The sequence below is a fragment of the Vidua macroura genome, chromosome 3 (assembly GCF_024509145.1).
Source record: "Vidua macroura isolate BioBank_ID:100142 chromosome 3, ASM2450914v1, whole genome shotgun sequence".
Lineage (NCBI taxonomy): Eukaryota > Metazoa > Chordata > Aves > Passeriformes > Viduidae > Vidua > Vidua macroura.
In genome coordinates this window covers 65,944,793-65,966,820 of record NC_071573.1, presented here as the reverse complement: position 1 = coordinate 65,966,820, position 22,028 = coordinate 65,944,793, and the positions used below count along the sequence as shown (strand labels likewise).

General features: G+C 40.4%; 1 protein-coding gene across 1 annotated transcript in view; it reads right to left on the bottom strand.

The window, feature by feature from the left end:
- Positions 1–6,368: 6,368 nt before the first annotated feature.
- The window catches only part of CEP85L (centrosomal protein 85 like), a 92,032-nt gene continuing 76,372 nt past the window's right edge, over positions 6,369–22,028 (bottom strand). Inside the window, exons 6-13 of the mRNA XM_053973293.1 lie at positions 20,824–21,000; positions 19,002–19,154; positions 18,564–18,718; positions 16,895–17,012; positions 16,518–16,568; positions 12,779–12,886; positions 12,188–12,401; positions 6,369–11,089 (exon numbers count right to left, since the gene is read on the bottom strand). Of these exons, the coding sequence (XP_053829268.1) occupies positions 10,926–11,089; positions 12,188–12,401; positions 12,779–12,886; positions 16,518–16,568; positions 16,895–17,012; positions 18,564–18,718; positions 19,002–19,154; positions 20,824–21,000 (1,140 nt within the window). The 3' untranslated portion in view covers positions 6,369–10,925. The remainder of the gene's footprint in view (positions 11,090–12,187; positions 12,402–12,778; positions 12,887–16,517; positions 16,569–16,894; positions 17,013–18,563; positions 18,719–19,001; positions 19,155–20,823; positions 21,001–22,028) is intronic.

Sequence of the window (22,028 nt, the reverse complement as noted above, 5' to 3'; positions counted from 1 at the left end):
AGCACCACGGTGGTCCAGCTGGGAAGGGGTGCTGGGAGCTGCTGCTCTGTAAATTCAGAGGCGGATGGAGAGAAAGGGAGGGCGGGCAAGGCAGTGTCAGCTGCCTGCAGTGGGCAGGAGGCAAATCCCTGCAACACAGCCCCGAGATGCTGAGTGATTCTCTCCCTCAACGCTCCCTTCCCAGCAGGCCAGTTCCCAAAAAAAGCCAGATGCCTGAGCAAAGCACGAGTTTTTTCCACTCCCTTGGCCATTGCTCTGCAGCCACATGAGGCAGCAACACTCCACCATGATGCACAAGCACAGAGTGACAATCTCCCAACCACAGCTATGCAGACCCTAATGTGGGGAATCTGGCAGAGATTTGAATGACTAACAGGCTGGTAGGTGATGAAAGAAAACTTGAGTATTGTGTTAGATCTACAGCAGGAAAAAAAAATCCCAGGTTTTCTTGCAAAAGAACCCATGGATTCAGGAAAAATCATGCTGTATGTAAATGAAATGACAACTTTTTTTTGGGTACTAGTCAGGAATGTTTTTAAAGCCTGAGTTTTTTTCCCCCGTTCATTGTATGAGGAATGGATTTAGTTTTGTGCAACTCCAGTAATCTCATTTCTGGAAGTGGGACAGTTTTCCTGGATTACTAAAGTGGGGTGGTAGGGGACTCAAGACAGGAGATGGAGTATCTCAGTTTTGTGGTCAGATTGAAAACAGTAATTTTTTTTGCATCTAATTTTCCAGCATTTCACTGACACAGACTATTGTGTAAATGCTCATTAGTGGAGATGCTGTCTAGCTCTCATGGAAGTTTTCATCCAGGGCTGGCAAGGTGCTTTCCAGGGGAGCCTGTGTAATTGCCACTTGACATACACATACACTGAGGAGCTACTTGCCCAAAACTGTCCAGTTCAGCCCAAACAGAACAGCCAGAACTGCATTTGCACATTTTGTGCCTATTTTCCAGGACACAGTGCCTCTGAAGTACATTTCAGGCATGCCACAGATGCAAGGTTGGTTAGTTTGTGTCAAGAAGAAACAAATTCTTCACTGTGTACACTGAAACAATCCAAAGCATTCCAAAGACAGATTTAGAATATGTTAAGTGTAGAGATAACAAATTTCTTTTTATTTGAATGTCAGCTTATGTAATAGATTTTTTTGCTTTAATTAGACAGAGACTATGTTGTGTTCTGTATTAATGTGCACATAAATAATTGTACTATGGTAGTGTGATATTTTTAGATATTCTTTCTGGACATCTGTGTGAAACCCTAGAACTAAGACACAGAAAATGTCACTACTGATGCCTCACACTTCTTTTCCATGAGAGCTCCTTTTATCCCCATTTTAATCATTTGAGACTGACTTGCCACATAAATGGTTTGATTCCAAGTATCCAAGGCACGGCTCAGCTTTGACTTGCCACGCTCTTCTTGTGGAACCCATCTATCATGGGTGAAGGCTTCTCCCTGTCCATTTTCTCCTTGGGTAAAGACCCTGCTAGCTCCTCTGTGCTCCCCTGGCTCTGTGTTTCAGCATCCATCCAAGCCTCCTGTTCCACACAGCCTGAGGGAACTTCTCTCAGCCTGCCATAGATGAGAGATGGAGAAAGGTTCTTCAACACAGAGAAATGTTAGCTTAAGCACCAACAAAATGCAAATAATGCGAGTACTGTAGGGAATCCAGCTGCAAAGCAGGCTCTGTGTGTGTGACTTCTAGCCACCAAGTGATGTTCCAAAAGGACCTGTGCAACAAGGTCATGACAGGCAATCAAATGTGCTTGGAGCATTTGATTCGCTGCTTCCTTAATCACTCCATCCCAGGCTGGGGGAGAGAAGCAGCAATTCACCTTTTTCCTGTATATCCAACCTAGCAAGATGGGCTGCCTGCTGTGAGCACCCACCAGTGGAAGGTGGCACAGGGATTTGGTTTTATGTTGCCTCACAAGCACAACTCCCATCCCTCAAAAGAAGGAAGAAAAGTTCCTTGGAGAAACACAGTTGTTTCAAATCATGTCAGGAGTGCCCCACAACACAGTGTGCGCCCTTCAAAGGTTCAGATAGGCTTTGCTCCAGCGTTGAGCAGTGAACAGAGGGGCAAACAGGCAGCTGGCAAAATGTTCTTACTTTATGTGATCGAAGTCTTTGACTTACTCTTTTGCTTTGTAAAGTTACCACTTGCAATGTATGTTACAAACAATCTGATTTTATTTAATTTGTGGAAATATTTTGTTGCCAACTCCACGTCGCACAAACCAATCTACTGGGACTTCAGAAAACTGTACTATTTGTAAGTGTATGAGCTCTGCTTACAGATACACCACACTGTGTGGATTTCTCAGGAGATAATAATACTAGAATTACACTTTTTTAATATATATATATATATATATATATATTTATCAATTAAGAAAAGTCCTCAGTTAAAATTCTTTATTTTTCTTTGGCAGGGGAAGCATTTCTGCTTTGAACTCCAGAGCTGCTGGAAAAAGTTTAATGCCCAAATGAGGTGTCTGAAGGCTTAAGTCTCCTTTTTTTTTTATAAAGGCTGGGATCAGTGATGAGCCTTGAGAAGGTCAAGGCAAAGTGTAATCTTTTTTTTTTTTTTTTTTAATGAGCAATTTTGTACTTATTCTTACACTCTCAATGTGTTTTGGAGTGACACTGCAAATACATAGTGTTAAGCTGCCCGGTACCCCATGTTCTTAACTGCTGTCTCAGCCATTTGAGGGGGGTCATTTTTTGTGCTGACCTTTATCGCCACTGCATCAGAACTCTGGGGAAGATTTGGGACATTTTTAAAATGCTAGCACTTTGAGAAGACAATTTTCTTTTTAAAAGTCTATGTGTTTTCCGCTCTCAACTCCAAGATATAAATGGATGTCTGAGAGAGCCAGGTCTGAGTAGATCATTGCTTTTGCTTAAGTGCCTAGCAACAGCCCCCATACTGGGCCAGCACTGGGCTGGTGAACTGCCCTGGTGACTGCACACAGTTTGGGCTGGCTCAGTGCACACAGCCACCCAGGCAGTGGAAATCCTGGCTCTGAAGCTGCCACTGGGCAGCAGCAGGATATGCACTTGCTGGCCTTCCATGGTGATAATTAATTTTTATGAATGAGGGTGAGGGAAAGGATGTTAGAAACAGATTGATTATAATAGGCTTTTAATTAAAATGTTCAAACCACAATTTAAACTAAGAATGTCCCATTACTTATCTTCAATACTTCCTAGGTGCCAAGGCAGTGGGTGATAATGTAACTAATGATCTGATTGTCACTGACTTGTATAATGAGGTGTGTCTGGGGGCTGATGGGATTATGCCATCAATCAAGGCCCTTTGCAGCATTCCCTCCTACAGCAAAGCTCTCAGCAGGGCAGTGTATGCCTGTGCCAGCTCCCTCCCCACTGTGACCTTAATTGTCTCTCCCCAAAGTGAGGAACTCCCACGAGGGGTACAGAAGCTGGGCTGAAAACTGCTGATGATCTGCACAGGGTTATAGTGTTTCAGGGATGATTTTTCTGGGAGATGGCTGCTTTTGGCTTTAACTTGCCAGTAAACCATTTATTGAAAAAGTTACTGAGCAAAGGAGGCTCCAGAAACTGGGTCCTGCCACCCCAGCTCTGATGTAGAGGATAACCAGGTGCTGTCCAGATTAACAGGAGGGTGACAGCCATCAACTTGCTGTGCCACACCTGAGCTTCCTGAGGAGAAAGCTCAGTTTTAAAATCCCATGGGAGTTTTCAAGTAGCTCAGCTGAATGCAGACTTGGGTGGTTGTGCTCAAAGCACCTGAGTGAGGCTTTCAAGGACCAGTGTGGGGTGTGTCAGACACCAGGGCCCATCTCACAGCCAGGATGTGTTTGCAGCAGGACAGAGGTCCTCTGCAGGCTGCCCTGCAGGTCTGGACTCGCTCCAGGAACCGGCATGTCTTTCAGGCCACCTTAAAACAGAGCTTTTTGAACAGCTCAAGTGTCTCTGCATTCATGGAAGATGGATCATCTTAAAGTTTGTGTCATCACTCACTCTGATTAGAGCTCTCTCCCTCCCTGTTGCTGGATTGCCCCCAATTAACTCACAATAAATTAGGCGTCATCTCATTTAACCATTATGGGATCAAAAATAGCAGGTTAAAAAATGCATTGGTCCATTAAGTCCTATCATCCCCATTGCCTGGCTCCTGGGAATGCATCTCAGCAGGGCTGCCAAGGGTGAGGCGGCTTCTTGAGACACCAGGAAAATCTGGCTTCTGGCCCAGCACCCACTGAAGCACTGTGACCGGCTCTGGGGCTGGCAGTGGCTCCTGATGCTCCCCAGGGGACAGCTCAGCCCTGGCAGCCGGGCTGGCAGCGAGCTGGCCCAGCACTGGGGCGGGACACGGCTGGGCCCCCAGCCCAACAGAGGCTGACAGCAGTGGGGCTCAGAAACACCCTCCTTTGGCACCTGGGGCCACCTCGAAGCTCAGTACAACCCATTCCGTCTAGGAGGGGGTTTTGGCATCTCCCTGGCAGCAGTCAGGGGTTACCTGTATTCCCATGTATTAATGTAGGGGAGACACGCTTTTTTGATACTGAATTCTATTCAGGTCCCACACGAGGAGGGATTTTCAGCCAGAAAACTCTCTTACAACCACCTTTAGGGTCACAATTGAGTCTCTCAGCAGGAGACACCATTTTTCCCAACCAGAGCTATACAATGGTTTCTTTTGCCTTCCTTCAGGCCAATGCTTTTGCAGGCACACAGGCCATTAAATCCATTTTCTGGTCTATCAATACCTACAAGGTTGCATTCTTCAGGGGAGCTGCCAAACTGCTCACCAAAGCACCACAAAACATGAGCTGAACCTATCAGGTTTCCCACAGTCAGGCTCCAACTCCATGACTGGAAGCATGCCTTTATCTCCATGAAATTCAGACCTGTGACACCACGAAAAGGAGGAGGAAAGCAGCAGCTGCCCCCAAAGGGGGAGTAACTGACACAAAGCCAGAAAAGAAATATGCACATACTAAAATGTAATTTAAAAACCATCGTTCATACTCCCTATTTCCCTTGCCACTTGGAAATTTTCCAATGATACTGAACCCACTCATTTACGAACAAATGACCCAGCATGCAGACTTAATTTACATAAGGAAGGCAATCTACCAGATTTACCTGTTGCAAATTGTACACATTCAAGATGCTGCGGTGTTATTTGCAGAGTTATTGTTTAAGGCTTCATTTTTACCCACATGTGGAGTTGTATTTTATTTATAAAATACAAAAATAAAATACAAAATTTTTTGTATTTATAAAATACAAAAATAAAATACAAAAAAATAAAAGGCAATAGAACATTTTCTACCACTACTGTTTTTAGCAGTGCAGTGTTATTCGTTGTACTTTGAAACAAATCCTGACTTTGAGCAGCTCACAAAAGGCAACCCTCAGCAATCTAGGAAAAGCTGGCATCTGTGCAGCCTGTTACACGTATTTACACAAGGCACAGAATGTTTTTAATTGAGTTAGAAGCCCATCATGCAACCTTCAGTCACAATGCTGGAGAAAAGGAAGTGATGTCTACCATGTATAATGCATTACCTAATTGGAGTGCATTTCTCAGTGTCTTTGAAAAGAAAAGCTAGTGCCAGCTCTGCACAATGGAGTGTGAGGAGGGGAGGAGAAGACCACACTACATGCAAAGCTCATTCAGCACCTGATGTGCCAAACAGGTTCCAAGATTTATCACGGGGAACTGTGAAAAAACCCCTTTTGGGTGACCCCCCTTCCCTCTACACTTGTGAAGATTCCTGTCAGATTGACTAAAATCCTGACTCTTCCTCAGAGTAACCTGACACGAAGTCAACGCTGCTTGGTTGCGTTGGGCTGTAGTGACCTGCAGTATTTCATGCAGCAGGGGGTACTGACTTCTGCCTACAATTTTGTGCTTAGTCTTTTAAACAGACCTACCTGTGCTCTTTCCAATCAGCATCCAAGATGGCCAACAGCAGCATCTGTCTAAAAAAGCATCAGGGAAAGCTGCTCTAAAATCCTTTTATCATATAGGAATAATACTTTTTATATCAAGGCCTTGATTTAAACAAACAAACAAACAAACAAACAAAAAAAACCCCAACCAAACAAACAAAAAAAAAACCAAAAACAAAAAACATAACAAACAAACAAACAAACAAAAAGGACCAAAAAAATCACACCCCCAAAAAAACCCATATGGCCAGGAAGAGGGAGCTTGGTAAGGTGGTATTTCAGCAGAACAGACCACTGAAGGGAAGCTGGGGTGGGTGCTGGGAAGATGTTTCATGATTCCTTTCTTGCCTCCAGCTTTGATCACTTCTGTCACATGCTAGATACTGGACAAATGAGAACCGTGAAAAATTCACTTTTGTAACAAAATTTATTTCTTCTCTGTGGATACAAATCCCAAACATCAACAAACAAATTCCAGTGGAAAAATACCAGTCATTAACAATGAAAACTTTTATTATTTTTTAATAAATAGAACTTTGGCATTCAAAATTCTAGCTGTAAACCCTACTTTAAAAAAATTACAAAAAGAGGCAAGAACAACAAGCCTAAAGCTGAGCCAGCCAGTGGCTCCGTTACTTTTTACAATGAACACATTGTGATTAAGTCATGACAACTCTATTTACATATGAGGTATTCTGAGCAGTTCAAAAATTGAACCCAATTTACAAAACTACCAGTCTTCAGGGACTGATCCAGTACATATGTCAGCTGTGCTTTTAAAAGAGAGCTCCAGACACTCCTCCCCACTGAACTAATGATATACTGTAATTAATATACACAGAAAAAACACATTATGATTTGTGTTTCCAGCTCACACGTTGTATTCAAAGAAGCTGCATACAACAACCAGCCTAACATTCAAAGTGTACACCTAGTACCTAGTTTCAGCATTTCTGTTTCTAGACATTTTGCAGGAGTTCTCACTACAAAAGCTTATTAACAAAGTAATGGCAGGTGAGAAGAAAACAAGGTGCAGTCATCAGCACGCTAACAACTTATCTGACGTTCCAGGGGGACATATATTTACTTCAGGCTAAAAAGGCACAAAGGTATGCAGCTGTGGAATTAATATTGCTAATGAGCTACTGGAATAAATCATCCCTTTAGGATAACAACCACTGATCTGTTTGCAGTCCAAGAATGCAGATTACTTCAGATCTTTTCTCCACTCATGGTAGAACTTGTCATACCAATGAGAAGAGCACAATTATACTTCCAACTGCACCTGCATCACACCACTGAGAAGGGCAAGGAACACTGGAGCAAACCATGCCCTGATGGAGAGACTGCAGCTTACTGTCACTGCCCATGCATTGGCAGCAGGTCATGGAGGAAGGGGTTTGCTTTCTTCCTTTCCGTGTGCTCTTACCCTTTCCAAGAAAAACCAAAATGTATGAAACAAAAGACAGGCAAGCAAGAGCAAAGGAAGGAAGGAAACCTTTTGAAGTGAAAAGGACGGAATTTCAGCTCTTGAATGACTTCATGACCACCGTCAGTGTCAAATGCTGGAGCCTGAGTGGTGGTTACAGCGAATCTCCACAATTTCACACACCTGTCATACCACAAAGCTGCACAGCGGAGTTCAGCAACCTAAATCACATTTACATGACCGAGCTGCGTTACTTCTATATAGTAAATACTTCTATATAGTGAATACATCATCTATAGCTTGCCGGAAGACGGTTACTTTTCATGTCTTTTTCCAAATACATTCTTAAATACAGCAGTTACTGTAAGTATCTTCTAGAGGATCATATAAATTCTACCTGAAACTGTACAAAATGTTACTGCACAGTTTGCTGACAGTCAGAACAGTACAGTATCCATTCATCTGCAGCTGTTTTCAGCCCTTGGGATTGTCTAATAGCTACAGCAAAAAGTTGTCATGACTAAATCGAAGCAATTCCAATGTTAACATTCATTAATCACCTCTGTATTAAATATGCTGAATGAGACCACACACACTACATTTTAACCAATTAAACAGTCATGCATATCTTAGACAAAGCTTATTCCATTTAGAGGCATCTGTAAATCGATGCATATATAGTAATTGCTACCACTACGACAGGCCAAATTTTAAGAAATCAAAGCAAAGTACTGTATCGCTGTAAAATAATCAATTGGTAGTCTGCTTCTTTGGCTCACACATCCATCATTTACCTCCCTACTTTAATTTGACTGAGGCAGATAAATTCAGGGGGTTTTAAATCAAGTGCTTTCAAGTCAACATAAATATTACAGGTTCTGTAACAAAAACATTAAAACACAATTACAGATTACAGCACTGCAATCAAAAGTATTATGAATAAAATGGGATCTCCTCCCAGAGGGACTTTCAGCTAATACCTGAAGAGCATAAAAGCTCTGAAGTGCTTGGCAAATATAAACTAGTCATCTCAACTTTGCAGTACAGTATCACCATTTAGCAGGAGGGACAGTGGAGAAACACCAGCCAAGTGACAAGCTTAATAGTTCAACGTGACTCAAAAGATCTCCTGCTCCCCTGTAATTGCTCTATTAAACTCCTTGTTATTTTATCAAATGTGGATTAATGTGGGTTTTGGTGATTTTTTTATAGGTACAACATTGCCATCTAAGGAAGCAATAATCTGTAAATTGTGTGTTTCCTCTCTCCCTAATATTTCTAATTTATTATCTGAAATGCTATTGTTGAATTCTGATAAGAGACAGATGCCATAAACTAAAGACTACTTCACTGCAGGGATGAACCCAACCAACCACACCAGAGGTATGAGCTGAAACCTTAGTCACAAAAGCCAGCACTGTCAGAGGCACAGCAAACTGTGCAAGCCCATTGGTACAAACATCTTGTTTTCAGTTTTGCACTAGTATAAAAGTACACTTCTGATGCAGGTGTGTATTAATGTGGCATTAACATTGTTAATGAGCTACCAGACTAAAATATTCTTTTAGATAACAACCATTGATCAGTTTGCAGTCTAAGAATGCAAATTAGTTCAGAACATCTTTTCCCCACTCATAGCAGAACTCATCATATCAATGACAAGAGCTCAATTATACTTCCAACTCCACCTACATCAAACCACCAAGAAGGACAAGGAAGACTGGAGCAAATTATGCCCTGATGGAGAGACTGAAGTGTGCCTACAGAAAGAGCACAGAAATTTAAAATTAAATGGCCTCTTTTTTTTTTTCTTGAAGTAGACTCTAGATAACTTCACTTGCGATTTTATCTAGACACTGCTTTAATGCTCACAGGAGCTGAACCAGTCAGATTAATCTATCTGATAACACCATGTAGCAGTAATATAAATAGCAACACTACTTTTCACAAATTAGTCCAAGTCTACTTTCAGGATAGAGAAAACTGTCGAATAAATAAATCTATACAGCTAAAAACAATTAAACCACTAAATTATAAAAACAACATTAACTGTTAAACAATGAACAGAAAGCAACACATTACCAAATCAGAAAACTGAAGATATTCACTTTTGCCATAAAAATGTTACCCTAGAATTAACTTGGTTTGAATTGCTAAGCTTTCCAAGAGATTTCGGCTGTTATCCCCACTCCAGATCAGTTGACTGACTTGCACCTTAAGGCATCTGAAACCTTCTTGCAATACCATACAAGTAAGCGATGCATGTATTTTTCTTAACAGTGTGATTTAAAAGCGGTTTTACTCTTTGCAATTTTTCGTTTCCTTCAGTTAAATACTATTTTCCACCATGCATAACTGTGCAACTAACTTGCAGTGATGTTCCTGGAAACGTCACCTGTCTCATGGGAGTTAAAGAGCACTGCCAAGTGACACTCATTGAATAAGCTATGGAACATGAGCTTACTATTTTATGTAATTGCTTCCTACAAAAATGGAGAAATCAAGATTTCCCAAACAATGTGGAAAATTTTTCAGTCCTCAGATAACCAAGTACTTTATACTGCTAACTGGATACATTCTGTTTTGAGCCTTAATTTTTCCAAGAGTCAAACACCCTTTTTGTAGTTGTGGTAAAAATGGCTGAAGTGGTGCAGACCTTATCAGAGGCCTTCAGGAACAAAATAGAGCAACATTTTGAAATGGAAAGGACCTAAGGGGAAAAATAAGTACAAACACTACAATACAGTTGTTGGTTGTTTTGGGGTTTTTTCTTATAGCCACGGAGTATGCTGCAGTTTTATGTCTTACAGCTTCTCTGGTTTGTCACAGACTTTGAATTATTGAAATTCTTACAGCAACATGAGAGTGCTTCAAACAATCTGATACAGTTATATTTTATGGACTTGTTTGCATAAAGGAGTTAAACCTGGGGTTTTTCTGCTACTGGACAAACAAGGTAGACATCCATTACTAAAAACATCTTTCTTATATCCTAATTTTTGACAACTTGGAGAGCAATTACTTTTTGATTGTTCCAAGATTGTTCTAATTGCAATTCTTAGAGTGAAGTGCAGTGGCAGAAGCCTCTGGCTTCATCATGTACAGCCAGACATACACATGCATAGGTTCTTCAACCCTCTCCCCTAAGATCTGAACTCAGATAATGCCACACAAACCCTTGATGAAGGAAAGGACAGAGAGTTGTAGCAGCACGGCTGTTGCGAAGCTCTGGTTCCAAAAACTAGGCAAAGTAACGAAATGAGCCCAAATGAAGGAAACAGAGTGTCCAACTGAATCATTCTTCACAGCTTGTTCCTACATTCAGTAGTTTGGAGAAAAGATTTCTTGCAGTTTGTACCACTGTTCACACGATGACTGCTCCCTGCACACCAGACTCCCGGTATCAGTTACACGCAGCCGTCGGAGATGTGTGTCTGGTGCTATCTGCAGCCTTCCCATATGGCTCCTCAATGGAAATGCAAAGACCTGTGACACAGCAGGACCTAGTAAATCATTTGCTACAGGACGGAGAGTTGTCACTGAGTGATGCAGTTGTCCCCCATGTCCTGAGCATAACGGTCCGACATGATAGTCCTTAACTCATCAATATCCTTCCGCAGCTGACAAACGTCCGAGAGCTTCTTCGAGAGGGTCTCTGTGCTGTGGTAATTTTCACTCTCTTCAGATGAGCAGCTCAGTGCTACAAAAAACAACATCCAAGGTTAAAGCTTCAGCAGCTGTGTCCTGTGAATACTGCAACTAGTCACCTCCTTGGAAATAAGAGGCAGGTCACTTTAATTACATCAGGACAAATCATGCTTTGGTGTGATGAAAAGTCTACAAAATAAGGTACCATGTGAACTTAAACTCAATCCAGAGCCCATCAGTGCTTCTCTGAAAGACATGCTTTTCTGTCTGCACCAAGATCTAGACTTCCTGAAGTCTGATGAATCAGAACAGCAGTGGAAAAAAATGAATAGAGCATCTCTAGAGACTTCGGAGGTTTCTCTAGTCACTCAGAAAAGAGGGCTAGCAGGTGTCTATCAGCTCTTGCTGCACAAACACTGTACTCTTACCTTTCTACCTTGCTGATGGTTCAGTTCAGCAACCTGTCTACCTGATCAATTCTAATTAACATTCAGAAAACATCTGATTATGATACATTCAGGTCAACACAACCAGCTTGTTAGAAGGAAAGACCTGACATAAACTTTGTCTGACTGGTTTTAGGGCATGCTTCTCATTTCCTGGTTAAATTTAAAAGCTTAGTAAATGCTAAAGACTAGATGAACAGCACAAGAGATGAAGTTACCAGGCAAAAGGCTTCTTTAAAACACCTGGACACCCCCACGCCCAAACCAGACCTATACATATTCAAACAGTAGATGGATATTCCTATCACTTGACCCCAAAGGCTTTAAAACAAAAGCACAATATGTGTTTAGCATCTGTTAACCCTCATAGTGACTGCAGTGTGTCTCAGGAGGGACAGACACCTTACTACACACCTTTCTTTTCTAGAGCAGTGAACATATCCATGACTGGGTCCACATGAAGAGCCAGCTATCTGCTCTCCTGACTTGGCAAGGACCTATGCAGTCACGTGCATTTAGTGGCCCAGAGGCACTAAGAGTCCAGCTTTTCCAGAGAGCAACATGAGCTCATACACCACTGCTCCATCTGCATAGCAAAGGAACACAAGCTTGTCCAGCTGGCAGGTTCAAGCACCACATCAGCTAAACTGTTCTTCCTTTGTGTCAAAACATTTATTAAACACCGGAAAGTCAACATCACTTACATCTGATTCCCAGCAGTAAGGAAAGGTTAGGCTCCTTGCCCTGAGCTCTCTGGGTAAGAATACTGCACAGTGCTTTCAAGTCAAACAAGCAGTGGGACATTTCCTTGAACAACTGGTCTGCTACAGGCATCTTCTCAGATACTGGCTGCCTGGACTGCTCCACTAGCCTCATCTGCTCCTTCAGGCAGGCATTCTCTTCCATCAGTCTTTGGTTCTTTGTGAAAAGCAAATGGAGAAAAGGGGAAAGTTAGTCTGCAGCATTCACTGTAGCAGAAAGTTTCAAGCCACAAATAGTACAATTCAAGTAATTTCCAAACATATAATCAATATTTCTGTACCCCTCCAAAGAACAGCATACAGACAGCTTTTATATGGCTTTTTCATGTTATCATTACTTAGACATCTTCACCCTTTAAGCTCTCACTTCTTTAGACAGGGGTGGTATGCATTATATATGTGCATGGGAGCCAGGATATTTAAGTATGTAATTAAGCTCATAAAGCCCTACCAAGGGATCTTTTAATCATTCTATAAGGTTCTTCCTGGCTCTGGTGTGGTGAGGGGTTGGCTAACTGGTGCTATTTTACTTACTTCAGAGAGAGTTTTATTCAGCTGCTCTATATGTCTTTCTTTTTCCTCTAGCTCATTTGTCATCTTCTGAATTATCAGCTTTTCTTGTGAAAGCTTCTCTTGCATAGACTGAAATGAATGAAAACACAAGTTAACAATCTTAAAGAATAGCAAATAAAAAAACTGCTGCAATATGGAATCACCTGTTGTCAATTCCCCAGTTTTCAACCAGAGAGTTCAAACTGAGAAATCATGAGATACTGCCAAAGTGGAATTTTCAGGGTGAATTCAGCATGAGCACAGGTGCCTTTACTCTTGAAAGTACTCATATTTATTCCACTACTTGGCTTTTAAATCTGTAGGTATGTCTTTTCAGGTCATCTGGCAAAATTCAGAAAGAGGAATATTCAAGCCATCTTATCTGAATACTAACAATGAATAAAGATTATATAAACTCCTTTCTGTGCTTTCAAACAGAGAGATCTCTTCAGCTGTCACTTGCCACCTGTAAGATTCATCAGTACTGATGAGAAGGCAGAGAGTAGTGAGAGGCAAGACAGGTCCAACACAACATGAAGTTTTTAAAGGCCGGGCCAGTCACAGGAGGTGTTGCAGCATCGTCAAAATTCCCCTGCACATTCAGCTCAACACCACATAAGCAGTGGGGAGTCAGTACTCTGTCATACTCTTTGCAAAACTGGAAAATAATGGTGCTAACATTTACAGACAATGTGGACTGAAAAACCCCCAACACTTTAGTTTCATGGCAGCAGTAAGAATGAGCAGGTAGAACCAGATATGATTACTTGTTTTTAAAACCATTTTTGTACACTTGACCTGCTGCTCTTTTAACCCACAGCATGCCCCTCAAAAGGAAGTGCTGAAGTAATGTGTATCCTAAAGATAAGCTCTTTGAGAAAGCACAGCTACACACACCAGTGCGAGGAAGGAGGCAAAGGAAACACCCTGGGCCAGGAGAGGGCAGGAAATAACTGCTTCAGGCATTTCCTTTGCGTGCATGCAGATGAGCAGAACCTGCAGTGATGTTGAATCATTGCCTTTAGATTTTTATAAACATTATCTACTGAGAAAAACTGCCATTACTAGGTTGGACTGAAGGTCCTTCAAACTCCATCTGTGGTATACAGATGTCATACTTAAGAAGCATGAAGTGAACAGGGCAATACAGTGCCAAAAACACCCTCCCAGCTTCCAAATATCTTCCAATTTTAACAGTCATTGATGAAGACCAAGTTCAGAGACACCCAGTGCTCCAGCTATGATAGATGCATTAGGACTACCACTTACATGTTTCATGTTCATGTCAACAACAGACAAAAAAAGGTTTGACTGTGCAGCCTTCTGGAAGGGGGAAGTGGTAGAGAAGACAGAAATATTAACCTTCCCCAGTGTATTTTCAGAACTACATCTGCCACTAAACTTACATGACTCTGCAAACTAAGCAAAAAATAACTTTTAGAATATTCCAAGCAATGTGCACATATTTAGCTCAAGAATTGCTCCATGTAATGGGAATTACTAGAAGTAGAAATCAGTGTTTATTTTTAAAAGATACACCTAAGATCTATCATTCTCTGTTACCCTCATCTTAAAGCTCAGAAAAAAACCCACATGCTTAACAGCTTGACTGAACATATAGTGCTAAGATTTCCATGTTCCTCACGGTGCTATTAATTCCTCATACTTTACCCTTAATTTTACCATATGCTTTCCAAAGTTACAATTTGGTGGCAATATTCCCAGTCTGGCACAGTTGTGGTTTATTGTGACTGACAAGATTGACAGATGTACCTTGGGTAACATAGGCATTGTACAATCTGACTTACTTCTACTTTCTTTTTTTTGTACCAAAACTGTTAGTTTTGTGATATCTAAATTAATCATGTAAATATGAATTTCTTTTTAGAACACTACTGCCATCTACAATTTTCGTCTTTCTAAAGATGCACTATATATGCAGCACAGCATTTTGCCAAGACCAACAAAAATTTTATTTCCTCTCACTCAGAACAACAAATCAATGAAGTAAAACCATACAAGGAAGATCAAAATAATTTCACCAGGATTATGAGCAAATAGAAACTAATACAGCTTTATACAACTGCTGTCTGAAAATTTGTTTTCAGCTTGCAAGTTAAAACCAGTGAACTGAAATACATTCTCAAGCATAAGTTTACAATGTAGCAGAAGACAGGGAACAAAATGAGATCATTTTAGCAGAAGATAAATTGCATCTCTGTGCTGATAAGGGATTTCAATTTCTAATGACCTAATTTTCAATGCTTCCCAGGTCACAAGTATGGAAAGCCAGGGAGATCAAGGATACACAGAAGCTGCTATAGTCTACAAGTAATTTGAGGGCTGACACCATTTTCAAATCTTATTTTCTGTCCTCATATAAAATACCTCAAGAGGAAAAGTAAGAGAAAAGTCCTGGAGAATAGAACAGTACCCTGTTCACAGACAGTCACAACTATTCAGCATTTCCCAGTCCAGCTCTCTAAAGTCATGTCAGGCTAAGCACACGAAAGCACACTAGTCCCAAGACAAAGGTGATGGTGAGAAAAAGACCAGAAAGTTTAGGAAACATGGACATATTTAGGTTGATGATAATACACCTAGCAAGTTGTGTGTATCTCTGATAAGCACAACATATATGCTGAGTACATATGTAAATAATCTTAACTACAAAAAGGACAGAGAACCTCAAAAAGGTTATGAAGTTCAAGCTGAACTTCTTTTTAATTATGTAACACCTGAAACAACATTTGCCTGTATTACAATTTTTGCACATACCAGTCTGCTCTGTGAAAACATCTCAGTTTGATAAATTCAGTCTTCTTCAAACCTTGAGAAGCTAAATAAGTCAATTTCCTTTTCAGTTAACATACGTTCCTCATGCTGCAACTTAAATTCTCCTACTATATATACTATATCCTACTATAGATATATTTCATACACTGCAATCTAATCAAACAAATATATGATTGTTGACAGGAATCAGGCCTCCTATTTACCATGGCAGAGGGAGACAACTTTTAACAGACAAATGACATTCTAGAGGAGGAATGCAGAAACTAGAGTTTGGCTTCAATATTTGCTGAAAACAGATGTTTGGGTTTTTTAAAATGCTTAGGTTTTTCTATGGCAAGAAATACCTTCCTCTCTAAAAGCTGTATAATGTTTCTTTTTCTCCACAACAAACAGCAGTCACTGAGTAACTTTCAACACTCTGTTACAATCAGATTTATAGAGCTGCACCTGACTCCTAGCTGACAACCTCTGCTGTCTAGAAAAATCTCTGGCTGCAAGCTGGGTGCCCAGCACCCAGCAGGACAGTTAAGGTATCTAAGTGTCAGAAACCAGTCGAACAGGGTGAAGTGAAATAATTTAGAAAGGCACCTGTCTCTTCTAGCAGACTGAACAATAAAGCCCCTAAGCAACATTGCTTTTGTACTTTGGATGATCTGCTAGACCAGCAGGATAAGGATGCGACACAGCAACAGTTTTTCACTTTTTTATGAGTTCCAGTGAAGTGCTAAACCACAGATTCATAATGACTACATCAAGAGCCTGCAAAAGAACATGGGTTGATTACAGTCCATCTGTAAGATTATGTTTTTAGCATTTCTCCCTTCGACTCCTATTCAGAAAGATAAAATAATAAAATTCAACTCTAGCTATGTCATTCTTGTGAGCTAGAAATGCACACAGTAAACAGAAATAAACTCTTCCTTACCTGCATGTCCAAAATCAGTCCAGTTATTTGATTTTGTTGATTGTCTATAATCTAGAATATAAAATTGAGCAATTTAGAAGGCTTGAATCTCTTCAGATTGTTGTCTAAAAACCAGCCTACAGATGTGTAGACATAGATTCTAAATAGCATCTTTAAAAGAAAAAAACAAATGACAAGACAGTTCAACTCTGACAGAACAGAAAATTAATGCAAAATCAATATTCTGAACAGAGACGGCAGGTCTTGAAAAGCCATCTGAATTAGCAACAAATATGTAATTCTTTAGTGAGATATTTATTTCTAAATTAAAGAAAAAAAGTGCAGGACTTAAGGGCAAAGATGCCACCAGCGGATTATTTGCAGACTAACAGACTAACCTTACTGGCTTTCTCATTCTTCTCCTTGAGACTTTCATTCTCACTCTGAAGCTGTTTTGTGTCCAACATAGGAAGCCGAATACCATCTTCCAGGCATTTTTCTACTTTCTGTTGTAAACTGCCATGCAATATGAAAGAAAGATTAAGTGGGCTAATAGAAACCAGAGGGTTGTGTGTTCTAGGAAAAATTTAGAAACTAGCACAATCTTCCCAACCAGAAACCGTACCTAGCAGAATCCAGCCTTAAGTAATTCATGCACCAACAGTGCATGAATAATGCAAAAACTCTAAACTATTCAAGTTGTCATGACACTGACAAGACCAGATTCATGCAGATGAATGCAGGTTTTATGTGCCATACTCTGTGCTGAGTCTCCCAAAAGGCACAGCTCCAGCAGTACCATGTAGGAAGAGAGGGCAGAGAGAAGCAAAGCAAAGCTTTGCAGTGCTCACAGTTGCTCTGTGCTACAGGGGGAGGCAAAGCATAGATCAGAGGCATCTGTGAACCTTCACAGCTTTTAAATCAGATTGTCTCACTGGGGCACATACAACTCCAAGTGGAGTCCAGAATCAGACGCTGTGCCCAGTGCTGGTACCCCATCCATCACACCCTCCGTGACTTGTAATGGGGAGCACAAGGCCATTCCTGCCAGGAATGCTCCCACACAAGGGCATGGCCTTCAGAACCTCCATTGCTCAACTCAACCCATATGTGCAGCTACAGCCTCTGTCTGCTCTCCTTCTCTCAGAAAGGAAATGCACTTTATTAGTGCTAATCTTGCTGTCTAATTTAGAAACCAGAGGTCACCTCAACTATTTGGAGGCTTTCAGAAAAGACAGAATGATCCCTCTCTAGATTAGGCGAGCACGAAGGCCTTCCATTGGTAAGATGGAAACAATGTGTCAACAATTTGGCTGGCAAGGTGTCCCATCTCTCATCATGGAGACCTTTCAGACTCCTGTGGCATGCACCTTTACCCAGTGGAGGGACAACAAACTGCAGGAACATCCACAGATACTTAAAAGTGATTCTTCACTGCTACCCTCTTCCCTTTAATAAAAACAAAAATTGTCTAAGTAGGTCCCCCAATCTATAATAGAACATAGTAACAAAGTCTCTATGTCTTACCTGGGTATTCTTGGATACCTATCCCATTTGTTTTTTCATACTTAGGCAAGTTCAATGAGAACATATTAGCTACAGCTAAATTTTCGTGTAAATACCTGCACCCTCGATGAAAAGGTAAGAAATAGCTGGAATTTCTTGAAATCTTTGACCCTTCCCTGATATACCCATCAGCCAATATCCAGTTTTTCCACAGCTCACAACAGGATCAGTTATTACACAGCCCTACTGACAGCTTCTATACAATGCCCCTTTGACACACGATTTTGATCCATCCTCTATCTGCCAATAGGCTACAATGTCAATGCTGGAGTGTCCCACACCCTTAAAGCCAGATAGCAAAGAATGCCCTAGGCTCACTCTTCTCTAGGCTCACCCTTCTCTGTGGTATTAATGACAACTTGCCACAAAGCAAGTTCTCAAACTCTTACCATAAAAAGTCATTAGCATTGTAATAGATTAAGACTGCAAATAGCATTAGGTCCTGACATCAGGTGGGGAAGCACACCCATTGCAGGGCACAGCCTGAGTAGCTGCTCATACCTCTGCACTGTTGTGACCAGCTCTTTTTCTTTTTTCTTCTGAGACGCCAGCTGTAATTCTCTCTCTCTGCATTGTGACCGGGCCTCTCCAAGCTTCTTTTCCAAATCAGCCATGGTTTCTTGAAGTTGCTTGTTCTTCTCTTCTAGAATTTGCAGCTAACACAAGTTTACATTAGTCAGACACTGTCACACCAGCAGAAGGCCTTGTGTCAGAACACAGCCTTGCAGTGACCTGCTGCATAGTTTCACACCATTGTCACTTATCTGACTGTGAGAAAATCCTAATACCTACAGTGCTTTCTAAAAGATTGAATTACTTCTCTTCTTAAACGTAAGGGTAAAAAAAAAAGAGATTTTGAAACTGTAAAAGATTTGAGAACAGATATTGGGGAGCTTACTTATATCTTTTAAATGTAAAACAAACCTCCCTTTACCTTACCTGTTTAGTCTGCCCTTCTATATCATCCAGTGTTGGAAGGTCAGCCAGGTATTTTTCTAACGTTTCAATTCGTCTTTGTTTTTCTTTGTTTTGCTCAGACTCTTTTTGGCATTTCTTTTTCAGGCTATTAATATATCGGTCTCTGGTTTTAAGCTAGAAGAAAGAAAGAGTACATGCTTTATGATAACAGTAAATAATAAGTTTGGAAGCAGAGGCTCTTAACTCTCCAAGAATTGTATTCTCAGCTGCATGCATTGGGCTAAGAGCAGGAAACAAAACCAAAAACTATTAATCCCAACAGCTTCAAGTTACAGGCCCACATGTGTCCTCAAACTACAGCTGCTTCACCTCTGCCCAGAACAATCCATGTGCCTTATGAACAGAAAACACAAAGTTCAACACTTAAAATACTGTTAATTCTTTCACCCACTGAGATGTTCATATGCAACAAATAATCAGGATACATTTGAGTTTCTCTGGACTAGGAAAACAACTTAAAACATGAGGACCAAGAACTTAACCTACCAAAATTGGAAGCCAAAACCCTGATTTTGATGCAGTCTGACAATCACATCAGAGGATATCAGATCAGAATAGCTGCTTTCTTAAATACCTTTTCTGTAGGCAACTTAATTTTCTATAAGCCTGGAAAAGACTTTTTGTATTATGTTACATTTGTTTATATTCCTGGTACTTCTTTTGCTTTATTACCTAGATCAAAAAAGTGGAAGGAAAGGCAGGGAAAAGGAGTATTTTCCACTGTCCCTCCCTGCCCTCTCTCTCCTCTAGATTTTCTTTGTTCAGTGCACAGAATGGATGGGTGTTAAGGGGCAAATCAGGACTGTGCAGTAAACCAGGGTCCAACCTACAGACCATGCTGCTAACACAAGCACTGCTGCACAGGTCCTCACCACTGCTTGCCAGTTCCTACACAGTGAGCAATCCAGGCAGGAAGAGCTCACAAAGGAGGAAGCAGCAGTATCCAATTTCTGCTCTTCCTGCCTCAGTGAAAAGCATACTGAGGGTTTCAAAGGAAATAGTAAGGAAGAATTTTGAGATGAATTATGCATTCTTCTTTGTCTTCCCACCTGACACTTCACTGTATCACATTGCTTGTATCCCTTAAACCTGATTTAATATAAATTAAGCCCAGTAATTAAAGTAGATGAGGTAACAGAGGCAATGTATCCCTAAAACATTAATTAGGAACCCCTTGGTCAATGGCACATTCCTGCTTGCAATAAAGGAAGGCTGTGAGTACATTCAAAACTACCCCTGGGAATTCCTTACGCCTGCAGAGAAACCCTTTCTCAAAACAGTTCCAAGAACAAAGCTATCTTTGTCTCAGTCTAAAGTCCACTCTGTACACTCTAAGAAAGCTACAAGAGAATCATTCCTGCTAAATAGGCACATACAGGCTGGTAAGTGCATCTCAAAGCTTGAGGGCTACATTTACAAACCACATTAAAAATAAGGATTTAATTTTCACAATATATGTTTTTAAATTATATTTTATTTACATAATAATAAACACTACAAGCTACAAGAATGAACAGCTTTTTTTTTTCCAAAGCTTAACCAATACCTGATTAAAACTGTTACCATGATTACCATTTTACCTAGTATCACTTTCTAGGATATATTCTCTACAACTCCAGATTTATCCATTACCAACGCCTGAAATCATTAATCTTTTTCTATCACAGATAGTTTAATGATCTTTTGAAAATAATTCAGACACCCATATACCGAGTTGCTTTCTAGCAAGTATATGCTGCTGTAACAGTGACAAAAAGAATTCTGGAACAGGGAAGACACTTACTTTCTCCTCCATCTTCTTTTTCTCCTCACTAGATTTGTTTGAAAGTTGTTTCACAATTTCACTGAGTTGCAATTCCTTATTCTCAGCTGCTGCAATCTTTCGCTCAAGCTCCTCGAGGTGGGATGCTGATCTTTCTGAAATGTGAGGTTGCAGTGGTGTGCTCTCATACAGTGGTTGCTTGTGAAAAGAAATAAAATAATCACACAAATGAACACACACACCACTGTACATTCGAACTGCAGAGCAGAAAACAGTCTTGCATTTTTTTTTAGCTGTCAGGAAGGGTGGGGTTTGATTTTTTCAAACATTGAAATACATGACAACAGCATGAGTTTCAGGATTCTGAAGCAAACAGACAAAGAAGCTAGACACCTTTGCACTCATAATAAATGCAAAAAAACATTGTGTGGCTACTTTCCCCCTCAGATTTATGGAAGATGTGTGATCCCAAAATGAATCCCTATAAATGCCAATAAAAAGCATTTTCAAAACAAATCACTACCACTGCTTTATCATAACATCTCCTGGGAAGAAAAACACTTTAAAAATGCTATGAATTTACTGAAGTAAGAGAAACTTCAATCTCAAGATGCTCCTAAAGAAGAACATCAGTACTAGTCAAAGCTTAGGGCTATCACTCAAGGGTGCAGGAACAAGCCTGAGACTAGAGCTACAGTCAGATGGCAGGTCTCCTATCTTCTGTTCTGTATAGCAAAACTTCCATCTCCACTGCTCAGAGACAGACAAGCACAAAATGGAAGTTGGCTGCATGTGGGATCAAAAAGGAGATGCATCCCATTAGGCTTTCAATTTCAAAATTCTTTAAATAAAATAAATTGGTTATCTTTAGAAATACTGTCTTTATAATTTCCTTAACTAGTGACATTCCTTCAGCAAAGTATTAAAATATTAAAACATTCATTAAACTAGATTTGCTTTTATAAATTTGTCTTATAGAAGGCAAGCAGAAAATCAAATACAAATCAAGCAGAAACACAAATACATTATAAACTTTCAAACTTCTTTAAATTATGAAAGATGAATGCATCTGCTGCTTTATTTGAAGAATAACATACTAAGATATGAGCATTAAAATTTCAGTTTCTTCAATATTGTTTCCTTTGTTTCTCTGGGTTTTTTGTTTGCATCTTCTCTTCCTCCCTCCCACCCCCCCCCCCCCCCAAAAAAAAATCTTAACCTACAAA